This window comes from Eucyclogobius newberryi, unplaced genomic scaffold, assembly GCF_026437365.1.
Source record: "Eucyclogobius newberryi isolate DKJ021-1_F unplaced genomic scaffold, fEucNew1.0.hap1 SCAF_114, whole genome shotgun sequence".
NCBI lineage: Eukaryota > Metazoa > Chordata > Actinopteri > Gobiiformes > Gobiidae > Eucyclogobius > Eucyclogobius newberryi.
Window position 1 is genome coordinate 125,242 of NW_027315740.1, and position 23,699 is coordinate 148,940.

Sequence of the window (23,699 nt, forward strand, 5' to 3'; positions counted from 1 at the left end):
ATGCATTTACCGCCACCTACTGGACATGTGCGTCTTCAAAGTGTATGTTTTACGCTTTACCATTAGAAAACGTCACTTTGAGTCTTAATCTAAAACAAATGACAGCACGGGATGTGGGCGGGGCAAGGGGGAAGGTGAAATACAGCTGTGAGTAAACTATAGAGGTCAAAGGTCATTAAAGGTTTAACTTCAACGTCACGCGTTTGGACATTTCTGAGCTTTTATTGTGAAAGTCTCCTCGTGACGCAGACTTCCGGCGCTCGTGTCAACACAAGATGGCCGCGTGCTTCTGCCGCGCGCTCAGGACCGCGCTTGCGGTCACCGGAAGGTCCGCGCGCACTGGACCGAACCCGACGCACGCGCACCGCTCTGTCACGCGCAGGTGAGTCCGCACGCACGCGCACTGCAGGTGTCCCCGCCCACAAACGTCCTGGTCCCGGGTCAGAACATTTGAACCCTGAACGACAGAGTCTCAGGTTCTGATCCAGAATCAATCAACACAAAACTGACAAATGTGTTTGTTTGTTTGTTTGTCTTCTTATAATGATTTAAATTGTTTCTCTTTTTTAATACGTTTTATCTTTGTTTATGCTGCAAGCTTAGCTTTAGCACAGCTGCTAGCTTAGCTTTAGCACAGTTGCTAGCTTAGCTTTAGCACAGTTGCTAGCTTAGCTTTAGCACAGCTGCTAGCTTAGCTTTAGCACAGTTGCTAGCTTAGCTTTAGCACAGCTGCTAGCTTAGCTTTAGCACAGCAGGGGGAGATAAAGGACACTCCAGCACCTCCTGTGTGAGTGAGAAATGTGACACTTTTGTGTTTCAGCGTCGTCCAATCAGCAGCGAGTCCTGAGTGGAGACAAGGACAGAGGAGACGAAGAGATAGGAGACAAGGAGGAGCAGTGCTGTGGACTGCTCTGAGTAAGTTAGTCCTGGTTTAGACCTGGTTCAGACCTGGTTTAGACCTGGTTTAGTCCTGGTTTAGTTCTGGTTTAGTCCTGGTTCAGACCTGGTTTAGACCTGGTTTAGTCCTGGTTTAGTTCTGGTTTAGTCCTGGTTTAGTCCTGGTTTAGTTCTGGTTTAGTTCTGGTTTAGTCCTGGTTTAGTCCTGGTTTAGTCCTGGTTTAGTTCTGGTTTAGTCCTGGTTTAGTCCTGGTTTAGTTCTGGTTTAGACCTGGTTTAGTTCTGGTTTAGTTCTGGTTTAGACCTGGTTTAGTTCTGGTTTAGTCCTGGTTTAGTTCTGGTTTAGTTCTGGTTTAGTCCTGGTTTAGTCCTGGTTTAGTCCTGGTTTAGTTCTGGTTTAGACCTGGTTTAGTCCTGGTTTAGTCCTGGTTTAGTTCTGGTTTAGACCTGGTTTAGTCCTGGTTTAGTCCTGGTTTAGTTCTGGTTTAGACCTGGTTTAGTTCTGGTTTAGTTCTGGTTTAGTCCTGGTTTAGTCCTGGTTTAGTTCTGGTTTAGTCCTGGTTTAGTTCTGGTTTAGTTCTGGTTTAGTCCTGGTTTAGTTCTGGTTTAGTTCTGGTTTAGACCTGGTTTAGTTCTGGTTTAGTTCTGGTTTAGTCCTGGTTTAGTCCTGGTTTAGTTCTGGTTTAGACCTGGTTTAGTCCTGGTTTAGTTCTGGTTTAGTTCTGGTTTAGACCTGGTTTAGTCCTGGTTTAGTTCTGGTTTAGTCCTGGTTTAGTTCTGGTTTAGACCTGGTTTAGTCCTGGTTTAGTTCTGGTTTAGTCCTGGTTTAGTCCTGGTTTAGTCCTGGTTTAGTTCTGGTTTAGTTCTGGTTTAGACCTGGTTTAGTCCTGGTTTAGTTCTGGTTTAGTCCTGGTTTAGTCCTGGTTTAGTTCTGGTTTAGTCCTGGTTTAGTTCTGGTTTAGTTCTGGTTTAGTTCTGGTTTAGTCCTGGTTTATTTCTGGTTTAGTTCTGGTTTAGTCCTCGTTTAGTTCTGGTTTAGTTCTGGTTTAGTCCTGGTTTAGTCCTGGTTTAGTTCTGGTTTAGTCCTGGTTTAGTTCTGGTTTAGTTCTGGTTTAGTCCTGGTTTAGTTCTGGTTTAGTCCTGGTTTAGTTCTGGTTTAGTTCTGGTTTAGACCTGGTTTAGTCCTGGTTTAGTCCTGGTTTAGTCCTGGTTTAGTTCTGGTTTAGTCCTGGTTTAGTTCTGGTTTAGTTCTGGTTTAGTTCTGGTTTAGTCCTGGTTTAGTTCTGGTTTAGTCCTGGTTTAGTCCTGGTTTAGTTCTGGTTTAGTTCTGGTTTAGTCCTGGTTTAGTTCTGGTTTAGTTCTGGTTTAGTTCTGGTTTAGTCCTGGTTTATTTCTGGTTTAGTCCTGGTTTATTTCTGGTTTAGTTCTGGTTTAGTCCTGGTTTAGTTCTGGTTTAGTCCTGGTTTAGTTCTGGTTTAGTTCTGGTTTAGTCCTGGTTTAGTTCTGGTTTAGTTCTGGTTTAGTCCTGGTTTAGTTCTGGTTTAGTCCTGGTTTAGTCCTGGTTTAGTTCTGGTTTAGTTCTGGTTTAGTCCTGGTTTAGTTCTGGTTTATTTCTGGTTTAGTCCTGGTTTAGTTCTGGTTTAGTCCTGGTTTAGTTCTGGTTTAGTCCTGGTTTAGTTCTGGTTTAGTTCTGGTTTAGTCCTGGTTTAGTTCTGGTTTAGTTCTGGTTTAGACCTGGTTTAGTCCTGGTTTAGTTCTGGTTTAGTTCTGGTTTAGTCCTGGTTTAGTTCTGGTTTAGTCCTGGTTTAGTCCTGGTTTAGTTCTGGTTTAGTTCTGGTTTAGTCCTGGTTTAGTTCTGGTTTAGTCCTGGTTTAGTCCTGGTTTAGTCCTGGTTTATTTCTGGTTTAGTCCTGGTTTAGTCCTGGTTTAGTCCTGGTTTAGTTCTGGTTTAGTCCTGGTTTAGTTCTGGTTTATTTCTGGTTTAGTCCTGGTTTAGTCCTGGTTTAGTTCTGGTTTAGTCCTGGTTTAGTTCTGGTTTAGTTCTGGTTTAGTCCTGGTTTAGTTCTGGTTTAGTCCTGGTTTAGTTCTGGTTTAGTTCTGGTTTAGTCCTGGTTTAGTTCTGGTTTAGTCCTGGTTTAGTCCTGGTTTATTTCTGGTTTAGTCCTGGTTTAGTCCTGGTTTAGTCCTGGTTTAGTCCTGGTTTAGTCCTGGTTTAGTTCTGGTTTATTTCTGGTTTAGTCCTGGTTTAGTCCTGGTTTAGTTCTGGTTTAGTCCTGGTTTAGTTCTGGTTTAGTTCTGGTTTAGTCCTGGTTTAGTTCTGGTTTAGTCCTGGTTTAGTTCTGGTTTAGTTCTGGTTTAGTCCTGGTTTAGTCCTGGTTTAGTTCTGGTTTAGTTCTGGTTTAGTCCTGGTTTAGTCCTGGTTTAGTCCTGGTTTAGTTCTGGTTTAGTTCTGGTTTAGTCCTGGTTTAGTTCTGGTTTATTTCTGGTTTAGTCCTGGTTTAGTCCTGGTTTAGTTCTGGTTTAGTCCTGGTTTAGTTCTGGTTTAGTTCTGGTTTAGCCCTGGTTTAGTTCTGGTTTAGTCCTGGTTTAGTTCTGGTTTAGTTCTGGTTTAGTCCTGGTTTAGTTCTGGTTTAGTCCTGGTTTAGTTCTGGTTTAGTCCTGGTTTAGTTCTGGTTTAGTTCTGGTTTAGTCCTGGTTTAGTTCTGGTTTAGTCCTGGTTTAGTCCTGGTTTAGTTCTGGTTTAGTCCTGGTTTAGTTCTGGTTTAGTTCTGGTTTAGTCCTGGTTTAGTCCTGGTTTAGTCCTGGTTTAGTTCTGGTTTAGTCCTGGTTTAGTTCTGGTTTAGTTCTGGTTTAGTTCTGGTTTAGTCCTGGTTTAGTCCTGGTTTAGTTCTGGTTTAGTTCTGGTTTAGTTCTGGTTCTTGTTCACAGCGTTCTCTCTCTTTGGTCGGAGTGAAGAGGACGAGCGTGATGAAGCTCAGAGGAAAGAGGATGAGATGATCCTGCTGCTGAAGAAGGCCAAGGTTAGACCTGGTACTCGTGTACTCCAGGGTACTTCCGGGTACCTGTGTACTTCGGGGTACTCGTGTACTTCGGGGTACTCGTGTACTTCCGGGTACCTGTGTACTTCGGGGTACTCGTGTACTTCCGGGTACCTGTGTACTTCGGGGTACTCGTGTACTTCGGGGTACTCGTGTACTTCGGGGTACTCGTGTACTTCGGGGTACTCGTGTACTTCGGGGTACTCGTGTACTTCGGGGTACTCTGGTTCTGTCTCTGTTGCAGCTCAGTATTGTCAGAGATCAGTTAAGCTCCGCCTCCAGCTTTCTGCATCAGGCCCTGGCTCTGGCTCAACAGCTCCACCACCAGGAAGCTCTGCTGTACTGCTACAACCTGGTAACACGCCCCCTGGAGGACGCTCTCATGTGACACGCCCCCTGGAGGACGCTCTCATGTGACACGCCCCCTGGAGGACGCTCTCATGTGACACGCCCCCTGGAGGACGCTCTCATGTGACACGCCCTCTGGAGGACGCTCTCATGTGACACGCCCCCTGGAGGACGCTCTCATGTGACACGCCCCCTGGAGGACGCTCTCATGTGACACGCCCCCTGGAGGACGCTCTCATGTGACACGCCCCCTGGAGGACGCTCTCACATTTGACACGCCCCCTGGAGGACGCTCTCATGTGACACGCCCCCTGGAGGACGCTCTCATGTGACACGCCCCCTGGAGGACGCTCTCATGTGACACGCCCCCTGGAGGACGCTCTCACATTTGACACGCCCCCTGGAGGACGCTCTCATGTGACACGCCCCCTGGAGGACGCTCTCATGTGACACGCCCCCTGGAGGACGCTCTCATGTGACACGCCCCCTGGAGGACGCTCTCATGTGACACGCCCCCTGGAGGATGCTCTCATGTGACACGCCCCCTGGAGGACGCTCACATGTGACACGCCCCCTGGAGGACGCTCACATGTGACACGCCCCCTGGAGGACGCTCACATGTGACACGCCCCCTTGTGACACGCCCCCTTGTGACACGCCCCCTGGAGGACGCTCAGATGTGACACGCCCCCTGGAGGACGCTCAGATGTGACACGCCCCTTGGAGGACGCTCTCATGTGACACGCCCCCTGGAGGACGCTCACATGTGACACGCCCCCTGGAGGACGCTCACATGTGACACGCCCCCTGGAGGACTCTCACATGTGACACACCCCCTGGAGGACGCTCTCATGTGACACGCCCCCTGGAGGACGCTCACATGTGTCTCGCCCCCTGGAGGACTCTCACATGTGACACGCCCCCTGGAGGACGCTCACATGTGACACGCCCCCTGGAGGACACGCCCCCTGGAGGACACGCCCCCTGGAGGACGCTTACATATGACACGCCCCCTGGAGGACGCTCTCACATGTGACACGCCCCCTGGAGGACGCTCACATGTGACACGCCCCCTGGAGGACGCTCTCACATGTGACACGCCCCCTGGAGGACGCTCTCACATGTGACACGCCCCCTGGAGGACGCTCTCACATGTGACACGCCCCCTGGAGGACGCTCTCACATGTGACACGCCCCCTGGAGGACGCTCACATGTGACACGCCCCCTGGAGGACGCTCACATGTGACACGCCCCCTGGAGGACGCTCACATGTGACACGCCTCCTGGAGGACGCTCACATGTGACACGCGCCCTGGAGGACGCTCACAAGTGACACGCCCCCTGGAGGACGCTCTCATGTGACACGCCCCCTGGAGGACGCTCACAAGTGACACGCCCCCTGGAGGACGCTCTCATGTGACACGCCCCCTGGAGGACGCTCTCACATGTGACACGCCTCCTGGAGGACGCTCACAAGTGACACGCCCCCTGGAGGACGCTCTCATGTGACACGCCCCCTTGAGGACGCTCTCACATATGACACGCCCCCTGGAGGACGCTCTCACATGTGACACGCCCCCTGGAGGACGCTCTCACATGTGACACGCCCCCTGGAGGACGCTCACATGTGACACGCCCCCATGAGGACACTCACATGTGACACGCCCCCTTGAGGACGCTCTCACATGTGACACGCCCCCTTGAGGACGCTCTCATGTGACACGCCCCCTTGAGGACACTCACATGTAACACGCCCCCTTGAGGACACTCTCACATGTAACACGCCCCCTGGAGGACGCTCACAAGTGACACGCCCCCTTGAGGACGCTCTCATGTGACACGCCCCCTTGAGGACACTCACATGTAACACGCCCCCTTGAGGACGCTCTCACATGTGACACGCCCCCTGGAGGACGCTCACAAGTGACACGCCCCCTTGAGGACGCTCTCACATGTGACACGCCCCCCGGAGGACGCTCACATGTGACACGCCCCCCGGAGGACGCTCACAAGTGACACGCCCCCTTGAGGACGCTCTCACATGTGACACGCCCCCTTGAGGACGCTCACATGTGACACGCCCCCTGGAGGACGCTCTCATGTGACACGCCCCCTGGAGGACGCTCACATGTGACACGCCCCCTGGAGGACGCTCACATGTGACACGCCCCCTGGAGGACGCTCACATGTGACACGCCCCCTGGAGGACGCGCTCACATGTGACACGCCCCCTTGAGGACGCTCTCACATGTGACACGCCCCCTTGAGGACGCTCTCACATGTGACACGCCCCCCTTGAGGACGCTCTCACATGTGACACGCCCCCTTGAGGACGCTCTCACATGTGACACGCCCCCTTGAGGACACTCTCATGTGACACGCCCCCTGGAGGACGCTCTCATGTGACACGCCCCCTGGAGGACGCTCACATGTGACACGCCCCCTGGAGGACGCTCACATGTGACACGCCCCCTGGAGGACGCTCACATTTGACACGCACCCTGGAGGACACTCACATGTGACACGCCCCCTTGAGGACGCTCTCACATGTGACACGCCCCCTTGAGGACGCTCTCACATGTGACACGCCCCCTTGAGGACGCTCTCACATGTGACACGCCCCCTTGAGGACGCTCTCACATGTGACACGCCCCCTTGAGGACGCTCTCACATGTGACACGCCCCCTTGAGGACGCTCTCACATGTGACACGCCCCCTTGAGGACGCTCTCACATGTGACACGCCCCCTTGAGGACACTCTCACATGTCTAAACGAATTGTTGTTGCAGATGGCGAACCTGTCGTATGTTCGAGGACACTTGGATCACGTGAGTTTAAACGCTCTGGGTCGGATCACGTCTGTCGTGTAAATGTACTCGAGTAACCGTTGTATTTGAAAGACAAAGTACAGAGAATATTTCAAAAACTCTTTGAATCTTTAACATGTATTTTTTCCAAAGCAAGAGAAACTGTTCAGATATGAAATATGAGAAAAAATTACTGTGTACTTGTGTGTACTTATACTTTTAAGTGTGTACTTGTACTTTTAAGTGTGTACTTGTACTTTAAGTGTGGACTTGTACTTTAAGTGTGTACTTGTACTTTAAGTGTGTACTTGTACTTTTAAGTGTGGACTTGTACTTTAAGTGTGGACTTGTACTTTAAGTGTGTACTTGTACTTTAAGTGTGTACTTGTACTTTTAAGTGTGGACTTGTACTTTTAAGTGTGTACTTGTACTTTTAAGTGTGAACTTGTACTTTTAAGTGTGTACTTGTACTTTTAAGTGTGGACTTGTACTTTCAGTGTGGACTTGTACTTTCAGTGTGTACTTGTACTTTTAGTGTGTACTTGTACTTTCAGTGTGGACTTGTACTTTTAAGTGTGGACTTGTACTTTCAGTGTGTACTTGTACTTTTAGTGTGTACTTGTACTTTCAGTGTGGACTTGTACTTTCAGTGTGGACTTGTACTTTTAAGTGTGGACTTGTACTTTCAGTGTGTACTTGTACTTTCAGTGTGTACTTGTACTTTTAGTGTGTACTTGTACTTTCAGTGTGTACTTGTACTTTTAAGTGTGTACTTGTACTTTCAGTGTGTACTTGTACGTTTAAGTGTGGACTTGTACTTTCAGTGTGTACTTGTACTTTCAGTGTGTACTTGTACTTTTAAGTGTGGACTTGTACTTTCAGTGTGTACTTGTACTTTTAGTGTGAACTTGTACTTTCAGTGTGTACTTGTACTTTTAGTGTGTACTTGTACTTTCAGTGTGGACTTGTACTTTTAAGTGTGGACTTGTACTTTCAGTGTGTACTTGTACTTTCAGTGTGTACTTGTACTTTTAGTGTGTACTTGTACTTTCAGTGTGTACTTGTACTTTTAAGTGTGTACTTGTACTTTCAGTGTGTACTTGTACGTTTAAGTGTGGACTTGTACTTTTAGTGTGTACTTGTACTTTCAGTGTGTACTTGTACTTTTAAGTGTGAACTTGTACTTTCAGTGTGTACTTGTACTTTTAAGTGTGGACTTGTACTTTCAGTGTGTACTTGTACTTTTAGTGTGAACTTGTACTTTCAGTGTGTACTTGTACTTTCAGTGTGTACTTGTACTTTCAGGCAGAGAAGCTCTTCAAAGCGTCCCTCAGTGTGATGTTGTCTCGAGGAACTCCAGAAAACGACAACGGCGTCATCGAGACGTCGCTGAAGCTGGCCTCGATCTACAGCCAGCAGAATAAGTACTACTGACCACTACTGACCCCCACTGACCACTACTGACCCTCACTGACCCTCACTGACCACTACTGACCCTCACTGACCCTCACTGACCCTCACTGACCCTCACTGACCCTCACTGACCACTACTGACCCTCACTGACCCTCACTGACCCTCACTGACCCTCACTGACCACTACTGACCCTCACTGACCCTCACTGACCCTCACTGACCCTCACTGACCCTCACTGACCACCACTGACCACTACTGACCCCCACTGACCACTACTGACCACTACTGACCACTACTGACCCTTCTGACCGCTGCTGACCCTTCTGACCGCTGCTGACCCTTCTGACCGCTGCTGACCCTTCTGACCACAGGCTGGACTTGGCAGAACACGGTTTCATGTTTTGTGTTGAGAAACTGGAAGAAAAACTGGAGAAACTCAAAGAAGAATCGAGCGACGAGTCAAAAGGTGAGAAGCTTCTGACCTCTGACCTCTGTCTTCCCTCTGACCTCTGTCTTCTTTCTGACCTCTGACCTCTGCCCTGGCTCTGTCCTCCTCAGAGGAGCAGCAGCGCCTCCTTCTGGACACTCGGCTCTTGTTGGGTTTGGTTCTGGACTCCAGGGCTCGGTTCTGGACTCAGACTTCAGACTTGGTCAGAGCGGAGCAGGATTATAGGAGGAGCCTGAAGATCTGCAGCCAAGAGCAAGGCCCCGCCCATCCACAGGTCAGTCAACCGACTGACCGACTGACCAGACCCGACTGACCAGACCCGACTGACCAGACTGAACAATCTCCTCCTCTCCTCCTCCTCCTCCTCAGACGTTGGTGCTCCTCAGTGATCTGGCCTCACTCCTGGACCTCCAGGGGAACCTCCCTGAGGCCCTGCTCCTGGTCCAGAGCGCTGTGGATCTGGGTCGGACTCACCATCATCCAGAGCTCCACGTCCTGCTGTGCAACCTGGCCTCCATCCTGCTGCACTCAGGTGAGGTCCTCCTCCATCCTGCTGCACTCAGGTGAGGTCCTCCTCCATCCTACTGCACTCAGGTGAGGTCCTCCTCCATCCTGCTGCACTCAGGTGAGGTCCTCCTCCATCCTGCTGCACTCAGGTGAGGTCCTCCTCCATCCTGCTGCACTCAGGTGAGGTCCTCCTCCATCCTGCTGCACTCAGGTGAGGTCCTCCTCCATTCTGCTGCACTCAGGTGAGGTCCTCCTCCATTCTGCTGCACTCAGGTGAGGTCCTCCTCCATCCTGCTGCACTCAGGTGAGGTCCTCCTCCATCCTACTGCACTCAGGTGAGGTCCTCCTCCATCCTACTGCACTCAGGTGAGGTCCTCCTCCATCCTACTGCACTCAGGTGAGGTCCTCCTCCATCCTACTGCACTCAGGTGAGGTCCTCCTCCATCCTACTGCACTCAGGTGAGGTCCTCCTCCATCCTACTGCACTCAGGTGAGGTCCTCCTCAATCCTACTGCACTCAGGTGAGGTCCTCCTCCATCCTGCTGCACTCAGGTGAGGTCCTCCTCCATCCTGCTGCACTCAGGTGAGGTCCTCCTCCATCCTGCTGCACTCAGGTGAGGTCCTCCTCAATCCTACTGCACTCAGGTGAGGTCCTCCTCCATCCTGCTGCACTCAGGTGAGGTCCTCCTCCATCCTGCTGCACTCAGGTGAGGTCCTCCTCAATCCTACTGCACTCAGGTGAGGTCCTCCTCAAGCCTACTGCACTCAGGTGAGGTCCTCCTCCATCCTGCTGCACTCAGGTGAGGTCCTCCTCCATCCTGCTGCACTCAGGTGAGGTCCTCCTCCATCCTGCTGCACTCAGGTGAGGTCCTCCTCCATCCTGCTGCACTCAGGTGAGGTCCTCCTCAATCCTGCTGCACTCAGGTGAGGTCCTCCTCAATCCTGCTGCACTCAGGTGAGGTCCTCCTCCATCCTGCTGCACTCAGGTGAGGTCCTCCTCCATCCTGCTGCACTCAGGTGAGGTCCTCCTCCATCCTACTGCACTCAGGTGAGGTCCTCCTCCATCCTACTGCACTCAGGTGAGGTCCTCCTCCATCCTACTGCACTCAGGTGAGGTCCTCCTCCATCCTACTGCACTCAGGTGAGGTCCTCCTCCATCCTACTGCACTCAGGTGAGGTCCTCCTCCATCCTACTGCACTCAGGTGAGGTCCTCCTCCATCCTACTGCACTCAGGTGAGGTCCTCCTCCATCCTACTGCACTCAGGTGAGGTCCTCCTCAATCCTACTGCACTCAGGTGAGGTCCTCCTCCATCCTGCTGCACTCAGGTGAGGTCCTCCTCCATCCTGCTGCACTCAGGTGAGGTCCTCCTCCATCCTGCTGCACTCAGGTGAGGTCCTCCTCAATCCTACTGCACTCAGGTGAGGTCCTCCTCCATCCTGCTGCACTCAGGTGAGGTCCTCCTCAATCCTACTGCACTCAGGTGAGGTCCTCCTCAATCCTACTGCACTCAGGTGAGGTCCTCCTCCATCCTGCTGCACTCAGGTGAGGTCCTCCTCCATCCTGCTGCACTCAGGTGAGGTCCTCCTCCATCCTGCTGCACTCAGGTGAGGTCCTCCTCAATCCTGCTGCACTCAGGTGAGGTCCTCCTCAATCCTGCTGCACTCAGGTGAGGTCCTCCTCCATCCTACTGCACTCAGGTGAGGTCCTCCTCCATCCTGCTGCACTCAGGTGAGGTCCTCCTCCATCCTACTGCACTCAGGTGAGGTCCTCCTCAATCCTACTGCACTCAGGTGAGGTCCTCCATCCTGCTGCACTCAGGTGAGGTCCTCCTCCATCCTACTGCACTCAGGTGAGGTCCTCCTCCATCCTGCTGCACTCAGGTGAGGTCCTCCTCCATCCTACTGCACTCAGGTGAGGTCCTCCTCCATCCTACTGCACTCAGGTGAGGTCCTCCTCCATCCTACTGCACTCAGGTGAGGTCCGCCTCCATCCTACTGCACTCAGGTGAGGTCCTCCTCCATCCTGCTGCACTCAGGTGAGGTCCTCCTCCATCCTGCTGCACTCAGGTGAGGTCCTCCTCCATCCTACTGCACTCAGGTGAGGTCCTCCTCCATCCTACTGCACTCAGGTGAGGTCCGCCTCCATCCTACTGCACTCAGGTGAGGTCCTCCTCCATCCTGCTGCACTCAAGTGAGGTCCTCCTCCATCCTACTGCACTCAGGTGAGGTCCTCCTCCATCTTGCTGCACTCAGGTGAGGTCCTCCTCCATCCTGCTGCACTCAGGTGAGGTCCTCCTCCAGCCTGCTGCACTCAGGTGAGGTCCGCCTCCATCCTACTGCACTCAGGTGAGGTCCTCCTCCATCCTGCTGCACTCAGGTGAGGTCCTCCTCCATCCTGCTGCACTCAGGTGAGGTCCTCCTCAATCCTACTGCACTCAGGTGAGGTCCTCCTCCATCCTGCTGCACTCAGGTGAGGTCCTCCTCCATCCTACTGCACTCAGGTGAGGTCCGCCTCCATCCTACTGCACTCAGGTGAGGTCCTCCTCCATCCTGCTGCACTCAGGTGAGGTCCTCCTCCATCCTACTGCACTCAGGTGAGGTCCTCCTCCATCCTACTGCACTCAGGTGAGGTCCTCCTCCATCCTGCTGCACTCAAGTGAGGTCCTCCTCCATCCTACTGCACTCAGGTGAGGTCCTCCTCCATCTTGCTGCACTCAGGTGAGGTCCTCCACCCTGCTGCACTCAGGTGAGGTCCGCCTCCATCCTACTGCACTCAGGTGAGGTCCTCCTCCATCCTGCTGCACTCAGGTGAGGTCCTCCTCCATCCTGCTGCACTCAGGTGAGGTCCTCCTCCATCCTGCTGCACTCAGGTGAGGTCCTCCATCCTGCTGCACTCAGGTGAGGTCCTCCTCCATCCTACTGCACTCAGGTGAGGTCCTCCTCCATCCTGCTGCACTCAGGTGAGGTCCTCCTCCATCCTGCTGCACTCAGGTGAGGTCCTCCTCAATCCTACTGCACTCAGGTGAGGTCCTCCTCCATCCTGCTGCACTCAGGTGAGGTCCTCCTCCATCCTACTGGACTCAGGTGAGGTCCTCCTCCATCCTACTGCACTCAGGTGAGGTCCTCCTCCATCCTACTGGACTCAGGTGAGGTCCTCCTCCATCCTACTGGACTCAGGTGAGGTCCTCCTCCATCCTACTGCACTCAGGTGAGGTCCTCCTCCATCCTACTGGACTCAGGTGAGGTCCTCCTCCATCCTACTGGACTCAGGTGAGGTCCTCCTCCATCCTGCTGCACTCAGGTGAGGTCCTCCTCCATCCTGCTGCACTCAGGTGAGGTCCTCCTCCATCCTGCTGCACTCAGGTGAGGTCCTCCTCCCGGGAGGTCCTCACTGATGTTCCTCTGGTGTTTCAGGAGATCTGGAGGCAGCGGCCAGAGTTTATCACGAGGCTCTGACTCTGGCCAAGAGCAGAGAAGATCAGGAAACTGTGGAGCACATCCAAGAAGGTCTGCAGGAGCTGAAGAGCAGGAGGAAGGAGAGGAGAGAGGAGGAGAAGAGAGAGGAGGAGAAGAGAGAGGAGAGCGCAAACGAGGAGTGAGAGAAGGTCTGGACACTGGAGCACATCCAAGAAGGTCTGCAGGAGGAAGGAGAAAAGAGAGGAGACGAGGAGAGAGACGAGAGGAGGAGGAGAGGAGGAGGAGAGGAGAAGGAGAGAGAGGAGAGGAGGAGGAGAGGAGGAGGAGAGGAGGAGGAGAGAGAGGAGAGGAGGAGGAGGAGAGAGAGGAGGAGAGAGGAGGAGAGAGAGGAGAGGAGGAGGAAAGGAGGAGGAGAGGAGGAGGAGAGGAGGAGGAGAGAGAGGAGAGGAGAGGAGGAGGAGAGGAGGAGGAGAGAGAGGAGGAGAGAGAGGAGGAGAGAGAGGAGAGGAGGAGGAAAGGAGGAGGAGAGGAGGAGGAGAGGAGGAGGAGAGAGAGGAGAGGAGAGGAGGAGGAGAGGAGGAGGAGAGAGAGGAGGAGAGAGAGGAGGAGAGAGAGGAGAGGAGGAGGAGAGGAGGAGGAGAGGAGGAGGAGAGAGAGGAGAGGAGGAGGAGAGGAGGAGGAGAGGAGGAGAGGAGGAGGAGAGGAGGAGGAGGAGAGAGAGGAGAGAGAGGAGGAGAGAGAGGAGAGGAGGAGGAGAGAGAGGAGAGGAGGAGGAGAGAGAGGGGAGGAGGAGAGAGAGGAGAGGAGGAGGAGAGGAGGAGGAGTAGAACCTGAGACACGTGAACTTTCAGGAGCCCTCATGTTGTAAATGTTCTGCTTCTACTTTCGTGGATTTGGATGAACTTGAGCCTAAACTCTGAGACTGAAACATGGAGATTTATTATGACACAAGATAAGATAAGATCATCCTTTATTGTCCCACATGGGGAAATTTCATTGGTGCAACACAGGTAGATCCAGAGGTAGATACAGAAGAACAGATCATTTATAGGAAGTCTGAAAAACACTTTCAGTAGAAGATCTCCTATAAATAAATAAAAACTCCCATAGACAAATAAATAAATAAATACATAAATACATAAATACCATGTCATGTGTCACGACGGCACATGAATGTCACAGTAATGACACATGTTCAGGACAAACAGTGTTTGTTCTAAAGTCTGACATCAGCAGAAGGAAAGACCTACGGAACCTTTTCTTTCACACAGAGGGTGGATCAGTCTCTCACTGAAGCTGCTCTCAAGAGAGGACAGAGTGTCCTGCAGCGGACAGAGTGTCCTGCAGCGGACAGAGTGTCCTGCAGGGGACAGAGTGTCCTGCAGAGGACAGAGTGTCCTGCAGGGGACAGAGTGTCCTGCAGCAGACAGAGTGTCCTGCAGGGGACAGAGTGTCCTGCAGCGGACAGAGTGTCCTGCAGGGGACAGAGTGTCCTGCAGCGGACAGAGTGTCCTGCAGAGGACAGAGTGTCCTGCAGGGGACAGAGTGTCCTGCAGCGGACAGAGTGTCCTGCAGAGGACAGAGTGTCCTGCAGGGGACAGAGTGTCCTGCAGAGGACAGAGTGTCCTGCAGCGGACAGAGTGTCCTGCAGCGGACAGTGTGTCCTGCAGGGGACAGAGTGTCCTGCAGCGGACAGAGTGTCCTGCAGGGGACAGAGTGTCCTGCAGGGGGGGACACTCATGGTCCAGCATAGATGTGAATCTAGCCAGGACCCTTCTGTCCCCCACCTCCTGCACCGAGTCCAGAGGACAGTCCAGGACGGAGCTGGACTTCTTGATGACTTTGTCCAGCCTCCTCCTCTCCCTCTCTGTGATGCTGCTGCTCCAGCAGACCACACCTACAGGAGCTGATGCACCACAGAGTCATAGAAGGTCTTCAGGAGTGGCCCTGTCAGGAGTGGCCCTGTCAGGAGTGGCCCTGTCACTCCAAAAGACCTGAGTCTCCTCAGGAGGTGGAGCCGACTCTGGCTCTTCCTGTTCAGTCTGTGTTATGAGTCCAGTCCAGTTTGTGGTTCAGATGAACACCAGGTCCTTGTATGAGTCACTCTCTCAATGTCCCGTCCCTGGATGTTCACTGGTGAGGGGGGCGTGGCCTGTCCCGTCCCTGGATGTTCACTGGTGAGGGGGGCGTGGCCTGTCCCGTCCCTGGATGTTCACTGGTGAGGGGGGCGTGGCCTCTGTGGAAGTCCACCACCATCTCCTTGGTCTTCCCCGCGTTGATGAGGAGGTGGTTCCACAAAGTCCTGCTCCAGTCCTCTGTCCTCCACATCGTCGTCTGTGATGAGTCCGATGATGGCAGAGTGGTCAGAGAACTTCTGCAGGACACAGCTGTCCATGTCTGAGATCTGCAGTGTAGAGGGTGAAGAGAAAGGGTGCGAGGACAGTGCCCTGGGGCGCCCCCACACTGCAGGTCCCCCACACTGCAGGCCCCCCACACTGCAGGTCCCCCACACTGCAGGCCCCCACACTGCAGGCCCCCCACACTGCAGGCCCCCCACACTGCAGGCCCCCCACACTGCAGGTCCCCCACACTGCAGGTCCCCACACTGCAGGCCCCCACACTGCAGGCCCCCACACTGCAGGTCCCCCACACTGCAGGCCCCCACACTGCAGGCCCCCACACTGCAGGTCCCCCACACTGCAGGTCCCCCACACTGCAGGCCCCCCACACTGCAGGTCCCCCACACTGCAGGTCCCCACACTGCAGGTCCCCACACTGCAGGTCCCCACATTGCAGGTCCCCCGCACTGCACGTCCCCCGCACTGCACGTCCCCCGCACTGCAGGGCCCCCACACTGCAGGTCCGAGTGTCAGACACACAGTTCCGGGCTCTCACAAACTGGGGTCGGTCTGTGAGGTGGTCCAGGATCCACTCTGCAGGTCGTACTCCACACCAGCCGTCTCCAGCTTGTCCCTCAGGAGCTGATGGTGTTGAAGGCGCTGGAGAGATGAAAGAACAGGATCCTCACAGAGCTGCCAGGCTTCTCCAGGTGAGAGAGAGAGCGGTGCAGCAGGAGATGACGGCGTCCTCCACTCCGATGTCAGGACGTATACAAACTGCAGTGGGTCCATGGCTGAGCTCACGGTGGAGCGGAGGTGGTCCAGGACCAGCTCCAGTGTCTTCATCAGGACGTGAGAGACACTGGCCTGAAGCTGTTGAGGTCTTTGGCGCGCGGTGTCTTGGGCACAGGCACCAGACAGGAGGTCTTCCAGACCTGTGGTACCAGCCTCAGCTTCAGGCTCATGTTGAAGACATGCTCCACAACTCCACACAGTTCATCTGCAGGACTTAAGGAGCCTGGGGCTGATGCCGTCAGGTCCTGCTGCCTTCCTCACTTTAATCCTCTTCAGCTCACTCCTCACCTGTGCTGCTGTGACAGTCAGTGGTTGGCAGGGGGACTGTGTGCTGGGGGGATGGGTGAGTCCAGGCGAAGTGGGGAGCTGATGGTCCGGGGCAGATAAGCGAAGAGGAACAGATGCAGGGCATTGTCCAGCTGTGGAAGAGGGAGCATGCAGCTGTGCAGGGGGAGGGGCGGGTGACCGATCAAACCTCAAGAAGTGAGCATTTAAATCATTCACCCACTGTAGATCCCCCTCTGTCTGGACAGGGGGGATTTTGAAGCCGAGATGGTTTTCAGGCTCCTCCACACTCCCTGAATGTTCTTCTGCTGCAGCTGCTCCTCCATCCTCCTCTTGTAGCCGGCCTCAGCCTGCCTGATCTCCCTCCTCAGCTCCTTCTGCACGGTCCTCAGCTCCTCCTTGTTCCCTTACCTGAAGGCTCTCTTCTTCTCCTCCAGCAGAGCCTTCAGTTCACGGTTAATCTATGGCTTGTTGTTTGGAAAACACCGTCCGGGAGGGAACAATGTTCTCAAAACAGAAGTTGATGTAGTCCGTGATGCACTCTGTGATGGTGCTGATGTCCTCCCCATGTGGGTCATAAAGCTCAGTCCAGACAGTGGTGCTGAAGCAGTCCCTCAGAGCCTCCTCACTCTCAGCAGACCACATCCTCACCTCACGGGACACCACAGGCTGCCTGCGCACGATGGGTTCATACACAGGCCTCAGATGTACAAGGTTGTGGTCCGAGCTGCCCAGGGGAGGGAGGGGGGAAGAAGAATAAGCCTCCTTGGTGTTGGCAAAAAACAAGTCCAATGTTCTATTGTTCCTGGTGGGGCAGGTAACATACTGGGTGTATGTTGGTAGAACAGAAGAGGGAGAAGCGTGGTTAAAGTCACCAGAGACGAGGAAGAGAGCCTGTGGATGCTGTGTTTGCAGCCTACAAGTGCAGGAGAGCAGTGCTTCACAAGCATATTCAGCATTGGCAGACGGGGCCACATAGACTGCGATCAAAATCACATGTGAGAACTCCCGGGGCAGATAGTATGGCCTCATGCCAATAGCCAATAGTTCAATATCCCTGTTACATAGCTGCTGCTTCACTGCAGTGTTCGGGTTTGGACCAGCTCGTGTTCACATACACAGCCAGACCTCCACCTCTCTTCTTCAGACCTCCACCTCTCTTCTTCAGACCTCCACCTCTCTTCTTCAGACCTCCACCTCTCTTCTTCAGACCTCCACCTCTCTTCTTCAGACCTCCACCTCTCTTCTTCAGACCTCCACCTCTTTTCTTTCCGCATTCTCTCGTTCTGTCGCCCGCAGCAGATGAAAATTGTCCAAACCTACAATAGAGTCTGGCATTTCTGCTGTTAACCAGGTCTGTGAAAATCAAGACGCTGCTGTCCCTATAAATCCTCTGGGACCGCATGAGGCTCGTGCGCATGAGGCTCACGCTCGATGATGTCACGCGGTGACATCATCACGGTGACATCGTCGCGGTGACATCGTCGCGGTGACATCATCACGGTGACATCTTCACGGTGACATCGTCGCGGTGACATCATCACGGTGACATCTTCACGGTGACATCGTCGCGGTGACATCGTCGCGGTGACATCGTCACGGTGACATTGTCGCGGTGACATCATCACGGTGACATCGTCGCGGTGACATCATCACGGTGACATCGTGCAGCACTTCATTCACAAAAACAACAACGCTTAATATTGTATATTATATATGAGGCGGTGCAAGGCCCCTGGAAAGTCGAGTTGACTATAGCTCTGCCTACAGGGGGCGTGGCATAGCTCTGCCTACAGGGGGCGTGACATAGCTCTGCCTACAGGGGGCGTGGCATAGCTCTGCCTACAGGGGGCGTGACATAGCTCTGCCTACAGGGGGCGTGGCATAGCTCTGCCTACAGGGGACGTGGCATAGCTCTGCCTACAGGGGGCGTGGCATAGCTCTGCCTACAAGGGGCGTGGCATAGCTCTGCCTACAAGGGGCGTGGCATAGCTCTGCCTACAGGGGGCGTGACATAGCTCTGCCTACAGGGGGCGTGGCATAGCTCTGCCTACAGGGGGCGTGGCATAGCTCTGCCTACAGGGGACGTGGCATAGCTCTGCCTACAGGGGGCGTGACATAGCTCTGCCTACAGGGGGCGTGGCATAGCTCTGCCTACAGGGGGCGTGACATAGCTCTGCCTACAGGGGGCGTGGCATAGCTCTGCCTACAGGGGGCGTGGCATAGCTCTACCTACAGGGGGCGTGGCATAGCTCTGCCTACAGGGGGCGTGGCATAGCTCTGCCTACAGGGGGCGTGACATAGCTCTGCCTACAGGGGGCGTGGCATAGCTCTGCCTACAGGGGGCATGACATAGCTCTGCCTACAGGGGGCGTGGCATAGCTCTGCCTACAGGGGGCGTGACATAGCTCTGCCTACAGGGGGCGTGGCATAGCTCTGCCTACAGGGGGCATGACATAGCTCTGCATACAGGGGGCGTGACATAGCTCTGCCTACAGGGGGCGTGACATAGCTCTGCATACAGGGGGCGTGTTTAGCAAAAGAGCTGCATTAAAGTCTCAAGGTTTATCCTCTGCAGTCAAGAAAGTGACAAGTAAAGAGGTGAAAGAGGGTCCCAAGTGTGAGTGTCCCAAGTGTGAGTGTCCCATGTGTGAGTGTGAAGGTCCCAAGTGTGTGTCCCAAGTGTGAGTGTGAGGGTCCCAAGTGTGGAGGTCCCAAGTGTGAAGGTCCCAAGTGTGAGGGTCCTAAGTGTGGAGGTCCCAAGTGGGAGGGTCCCAAGTGGGAGGGTCCCAAGTGGGAGGGTCCCAAGTGGGAGGGTCCCAAGTGGGAGGGTCCTAAGTGGGAGGGTCCTAAGTGTGAGGGTCTTAAGTGTGAGGGTCTTAAGTGTGAAGGTCCCAAGTGTGAAGGTCCCAAGTGTGAGGGTCCTAAGTGTGGAGGTCCAAAGTGTGAAGGTCCCAGGTGTGAGGGCCCTAAGTGTGGAGGTCCCAAGTGTGGAGGTCCCAAGTGTGAGGGTCCCAAGTGTGAGGGTCCCAAGTGTGGAGGTCCCAAGTGTGGAGGTCCCAAGTGTGGAGGTCCCAAGTGTGAAGGTCCCAAGTGTGAGGGTCCCAAGTGTGGAGGTCCCAAGTGTGAAGGTCCCAAGTGTGAGGGTCCTAAGTGTGGAGGTCCAAAGTGTGAAGGTCCCAGGTGTGAGGGTCCTAAGTGTGGAGGTCCCAAGTGTGGAGGTCCCAAGTGTGAGGGTCCCAAGTGTGAGGGTCCCAAGTGTGGAGGTCCCAAGTGTGGAGGTCCCAAGTGTGGAGGTCCCAAGTGTGGAGGTCCCAAGTGTGAAGGTCCCAAGTGTGAGGGTCCCAAGTGTGGAGGTCCCAAGTGTGAAGGTCCCTAGTGTGAGGGTACTAAGTGTGGAGGTCCCAAGTGTGAGGGTCCTAAGTGTGAGGGTCCTAAGTGTGAAGGTCCTAAGTGTGAGGGTCCTAAGTGTGAAGGTCCTAAGTGTGAGGGTCCTACGTGTGGAGGTCCTAAGTGTGCGGGTCCTAAGTGTGAGGGTCCTAAGTGTGAGGGTCCTAAGTGTGAAGGTTCTAAGTGTGAGGGTCCTAAGTGTGAAGGTCCTAAGTGTGAGGGTCCTAAGTGTGAAGGTCCTAAGTGTGAGGGTCCTACGTGTGGAGGTCCTAAGTGTGAGGGTCCTACGTGTGGAGGTCCTAAGTGTGAAGGTCCTAAGTGTGAGGGTCCTACGTGTGGAGGTCCTAAGTGTGAGGGTCCTACGTGTGGAGGTCCTAAGTGTGAGGGTCCTAAGTGTGAGGGTCCTACGTGTGGAGGTCCTAAGTGTGAGGGTCCTAAGTGTGAGGGTCCTAAGTGTGAGGGTCCTAAGTGTGAGGGTCGGCTCATGCTCTGAAGCTGCTTCACTTTTACATCAGAACATTTGATTCGTCAATTTCATGATATTATTTACATGTTTATGTTGTTTATGTTGTTTATGTTTTTACCCAAATCTATTTATTGTCATGGCTCAATATTTTAGTGTTATTATTCAGTGTTTGTGGTTTATCGCAAATAAAATATAAAACCATAACAAATGTCTGTGTATTTATGCTAAAGTCATGATTGAGTCAGTATTTATGCTAAAGTCATGATTGAGTCAGTGTTTATGCTAAAGTCATGATTGAGTCAGTGTTTATGCTAAAGTCATGATGAAGTCAGTGTTGATGCTAAAGTCATGATGAAGTCAGTGTTTATGCTAAAGTCATGATGAAGTCAGTGTTGATGCTAAAGTCATGATGAAGTCAGTGTTTATGCTAAAGTCATGATGAAGTCAGTGTTGATGCTAAAGTCATGATGAAGTCAGTGTTTATGCTAAAGTCATGATTGAGTCAGTGTTTATGCTAAAGTCATTATTGAGTCAGTGTTTATGCTAAAGTCATTATTGAGTCAGTGTTTATGCTAAAGTCATGATTGAGTCAGTGTTTATGCTAAAGTCATGATGAAGTCAGTGTTGATGCTAAAGTCATGATGAAGTCAGTGTTTATGCTAAAGTCATGATGAAGTCAGTGTTGATGCTAAAGTCATGATGAAGTCAGTGTTTATGCTAAAGTCATGATGAAGTCAGTGTTGATGCTAAAGTCATGATGAAGTCAGTGTTTATGCTAAAGTCATGATGAAGTCAGTGTTGATGATAAAGTCATGATGAAGTCAGTGTTTATGCTAAAGTCATGATGAAGTCAGTGTTTATGCTAAAGTCATGATGAAGTCAGTGTTGATGCTAAAGTCATGATGAAGTCAGTATTTATGCTAAAGTCATGATTGAGTCAGCATTTATGCTAAAGTCATGATTGAGTCAGTGTTTATGCTAAAGTCATGATTGAGTCAGTGTTTATGCTAAAGTCATGATGAAGTCAGTGTTTATGCTAAAGTCATGATGAAGTCAGTATTTATGCTAAAGTCATGATGAAGTCAGTATTTATGCTAAAGTCATGATGAAGTCAGTGTTTATGCTAAAGTCATGATGAAGTCAGTGTTTATACTAAAGTCATGATTGAGTCAGTGTTTATGCCAAAGTTATGATGAAGTCAGTGTTTATACTAAAGTCATGATTGAGTCAGTGTTTATGCTGAAGTCATGATGAAGTCAGTGTTTATGCTGAAGTCATGATGAAGTCAATATTTATGCTGAAGTCATGATGAAGTCAGTGTTTATACTAAAGTCATGATTGAGTCAGTGTTTATGCTGAAGTCATGATGAAGTCAGTGTTTATGCTGAAGTCATGATAGAGTCAGTGTTCATGCTGCTGGTGTCATACAGAGACAGGGAGGATAGGTTGTACCCGGGTCACCACTAGATCATACGCTCATAACTCACAGAAGAGATGAATTCCGTCTCAGGCAATAATTTTCTGTCAAAAATCTTTTTTTCATCTCGTCACAGTTTGAATTTTGTGTTTTGTTTTTGACCAAACCACAATAAAAACATAGATAATGTGCAATGGCTGAAGTCTATCGTTCTTCCCCTGGGGTCTTATTGATGTCATAAACAGACACTTATGATGTCATAAGTCATAACTTATGATGTCATAAACAGACACTTATGATGTCATAAGTCATAACTTATGATGTCATAAACAGACACTTATGATGTCATAAGTCATAACTTATGATGTCATAAACAGACACTTATGATGTCATAAACAGACACTTATGATGTCATAAACAGACACTTATGATGTCATAAACAGACTCTTATGATGTCATAAGTCATAACTTATGATGTCATAAACAGACACTTATGATGTCATAAACAGACACTTATGATGTCATAAACAGACTCTTATGATGTCATAAGTCATAACTTATGATGTCATAAACAGACTCTTATGATGTCATAAGTCATAACTTATGATGTCATAAACAGACACTTATGATGTCATAAACAGACACTTATGATGTCATAAGTCATAACTTATGATGTCATAAACAGACACTTATGATGTCTTAAACAGACACTTATGATGTCATAAACAGACTCTTATGATGTCATAAGTCATAACTTATGATGTCATAAACAGACTCTTATGATCAAATCAAATCAAATCAATTTATTTTTGTAAGGCCCAAAATCACAACAACAGTCGCCTCTGAAGGCCACAGGGAGAAATGAATCAACAATGTCTGTGGGGACGAGGGACGATGTCCCAGGTCCTCTGTCCTTAGCTCCTCCTTCTGCAGGAAAAACTACAAAAAAAAACCTCTTTGGGACAAAAGCGTATGTCCCTGTGTTAGTTCCAGTGAAGGAGGATGTGACTCTCACAGACGTGAGGGAGACACTGGAGCTGGAGACACTCTTCAGGCAGATGAGGGACCGTCCACACGGGGCAGGGACACTTCACCAGGAGAGGGACATCTGGGTCCACAGGACCTCAGGAGTGAGAGAAAGAAAAGAAGGCGGTGAACAGTTTGCAAGTGGAATCAAAAAATAAATATTGTTTGATAGCATAAGTAGTCAGAAGAAGAAGAGGATAGTGCTCAAGCTGTCATACTTCCCCCAGCACAGTTACTCCTAGGGCAGCGGAGCTGAAGCTGTGGGTTTATATTTCTGTTCCTAACTACTCTGACCATAAGAGATTTCGAAGAGGAACGTTTTAATCCTGGACTTAAATGAAGAGACTGTGTCAGCATATTTAACATGGGTCGGGAGCTGATTCCATAACACAGGGGCTCTACCTCCTACAGTACTTTTAGAGACTCTTGGCACCACCAGAAGGCCAGCATTCTGAGAGCGAAGAGCTCTGTTTGGATGATATGGTTCTATAGCATCTTTGAGGTAGGATGGGGCCATGTCATTTATGGCTTTGTAGGTCAAGAGTAGAATTTTAAATGTGATTCTAAACTGGAGCCAGTGAAGAGACTTCAGCACTGGCGTAATGTGCTCTCTTCTTTTAGTTCCTTTATTGTCCCACATGGGGAAATTTCATTGGTGCAACACAGGTAGATACAGAGGTAGATACAGAAGAACAGATCACTTATAGGAAGTCTGAAAAACACTTTCAGTAGAAGATCTCCTATAAACAAATAAAAACTCCCATAGACAAATAAATAAATAAATACATAAATACATAAATACCATGTCATGTGTCACGACGGCACATGAATGTCACAGTAATGACACATGTTCAGGACAAACAGTGTTTGTTCTAAAGTCTGACATCAGCAGAAGGAAAGACCTACGGAACCTTTTCTTTCACACAGAGGGTGGATCAGTCTCTCACTGAAGCTGCTCTCAAGAGAGGACAGAGTGTCCTGCAGCGGACAGAGTGTCCTGCAGCGGACAGAGTGTCCTGCAGGGGACAGAGTGTCCTGCAGAGGACAGAGTGTCCTGCAGAGGACAGAGTGTCCTGCAGCGGACAGAGTGTCCTGCAGAGGA

General features: G+C 51.6%; 1 protein-coding gene across 1 annotated transcript; it reads left to right on the forward strand.

The window, feature by feature from the left end:
* The first annotated feature begins 251 nt into the window (after window positions 1–251).
* ttc19 (tetratricopeptide repeat domain 19) lies at window positions 252–13,150 on the forward strand. Its single transcript, XM_072440194.1, has 10 exons — window positions 252–382; window positions 821–915; window positions 3,826–3,917; window positions 4,180–4,290; window positions 7,074–7,112; window positions 8,397–8,515; window positions 8,878–8,972; window positions 9,065–9,228; window positions 9,324–9,486; window positions 12,877–13,150. The coding sequence occupies exons 1-10, from the start codon at window positions 276–278 to the stop codon at window positions 13,059–13,061; spliced, it is 1,170 nt and encodes a 389-aa protein (XP_072296295.1). The 5' UTR covers window positions 252–275; the 3' UTR covers window positions 13,062–13,150.
* The last annotated feature ends 10,549 nt before the right edge of the window (window positions 13,151–23,699 follow it).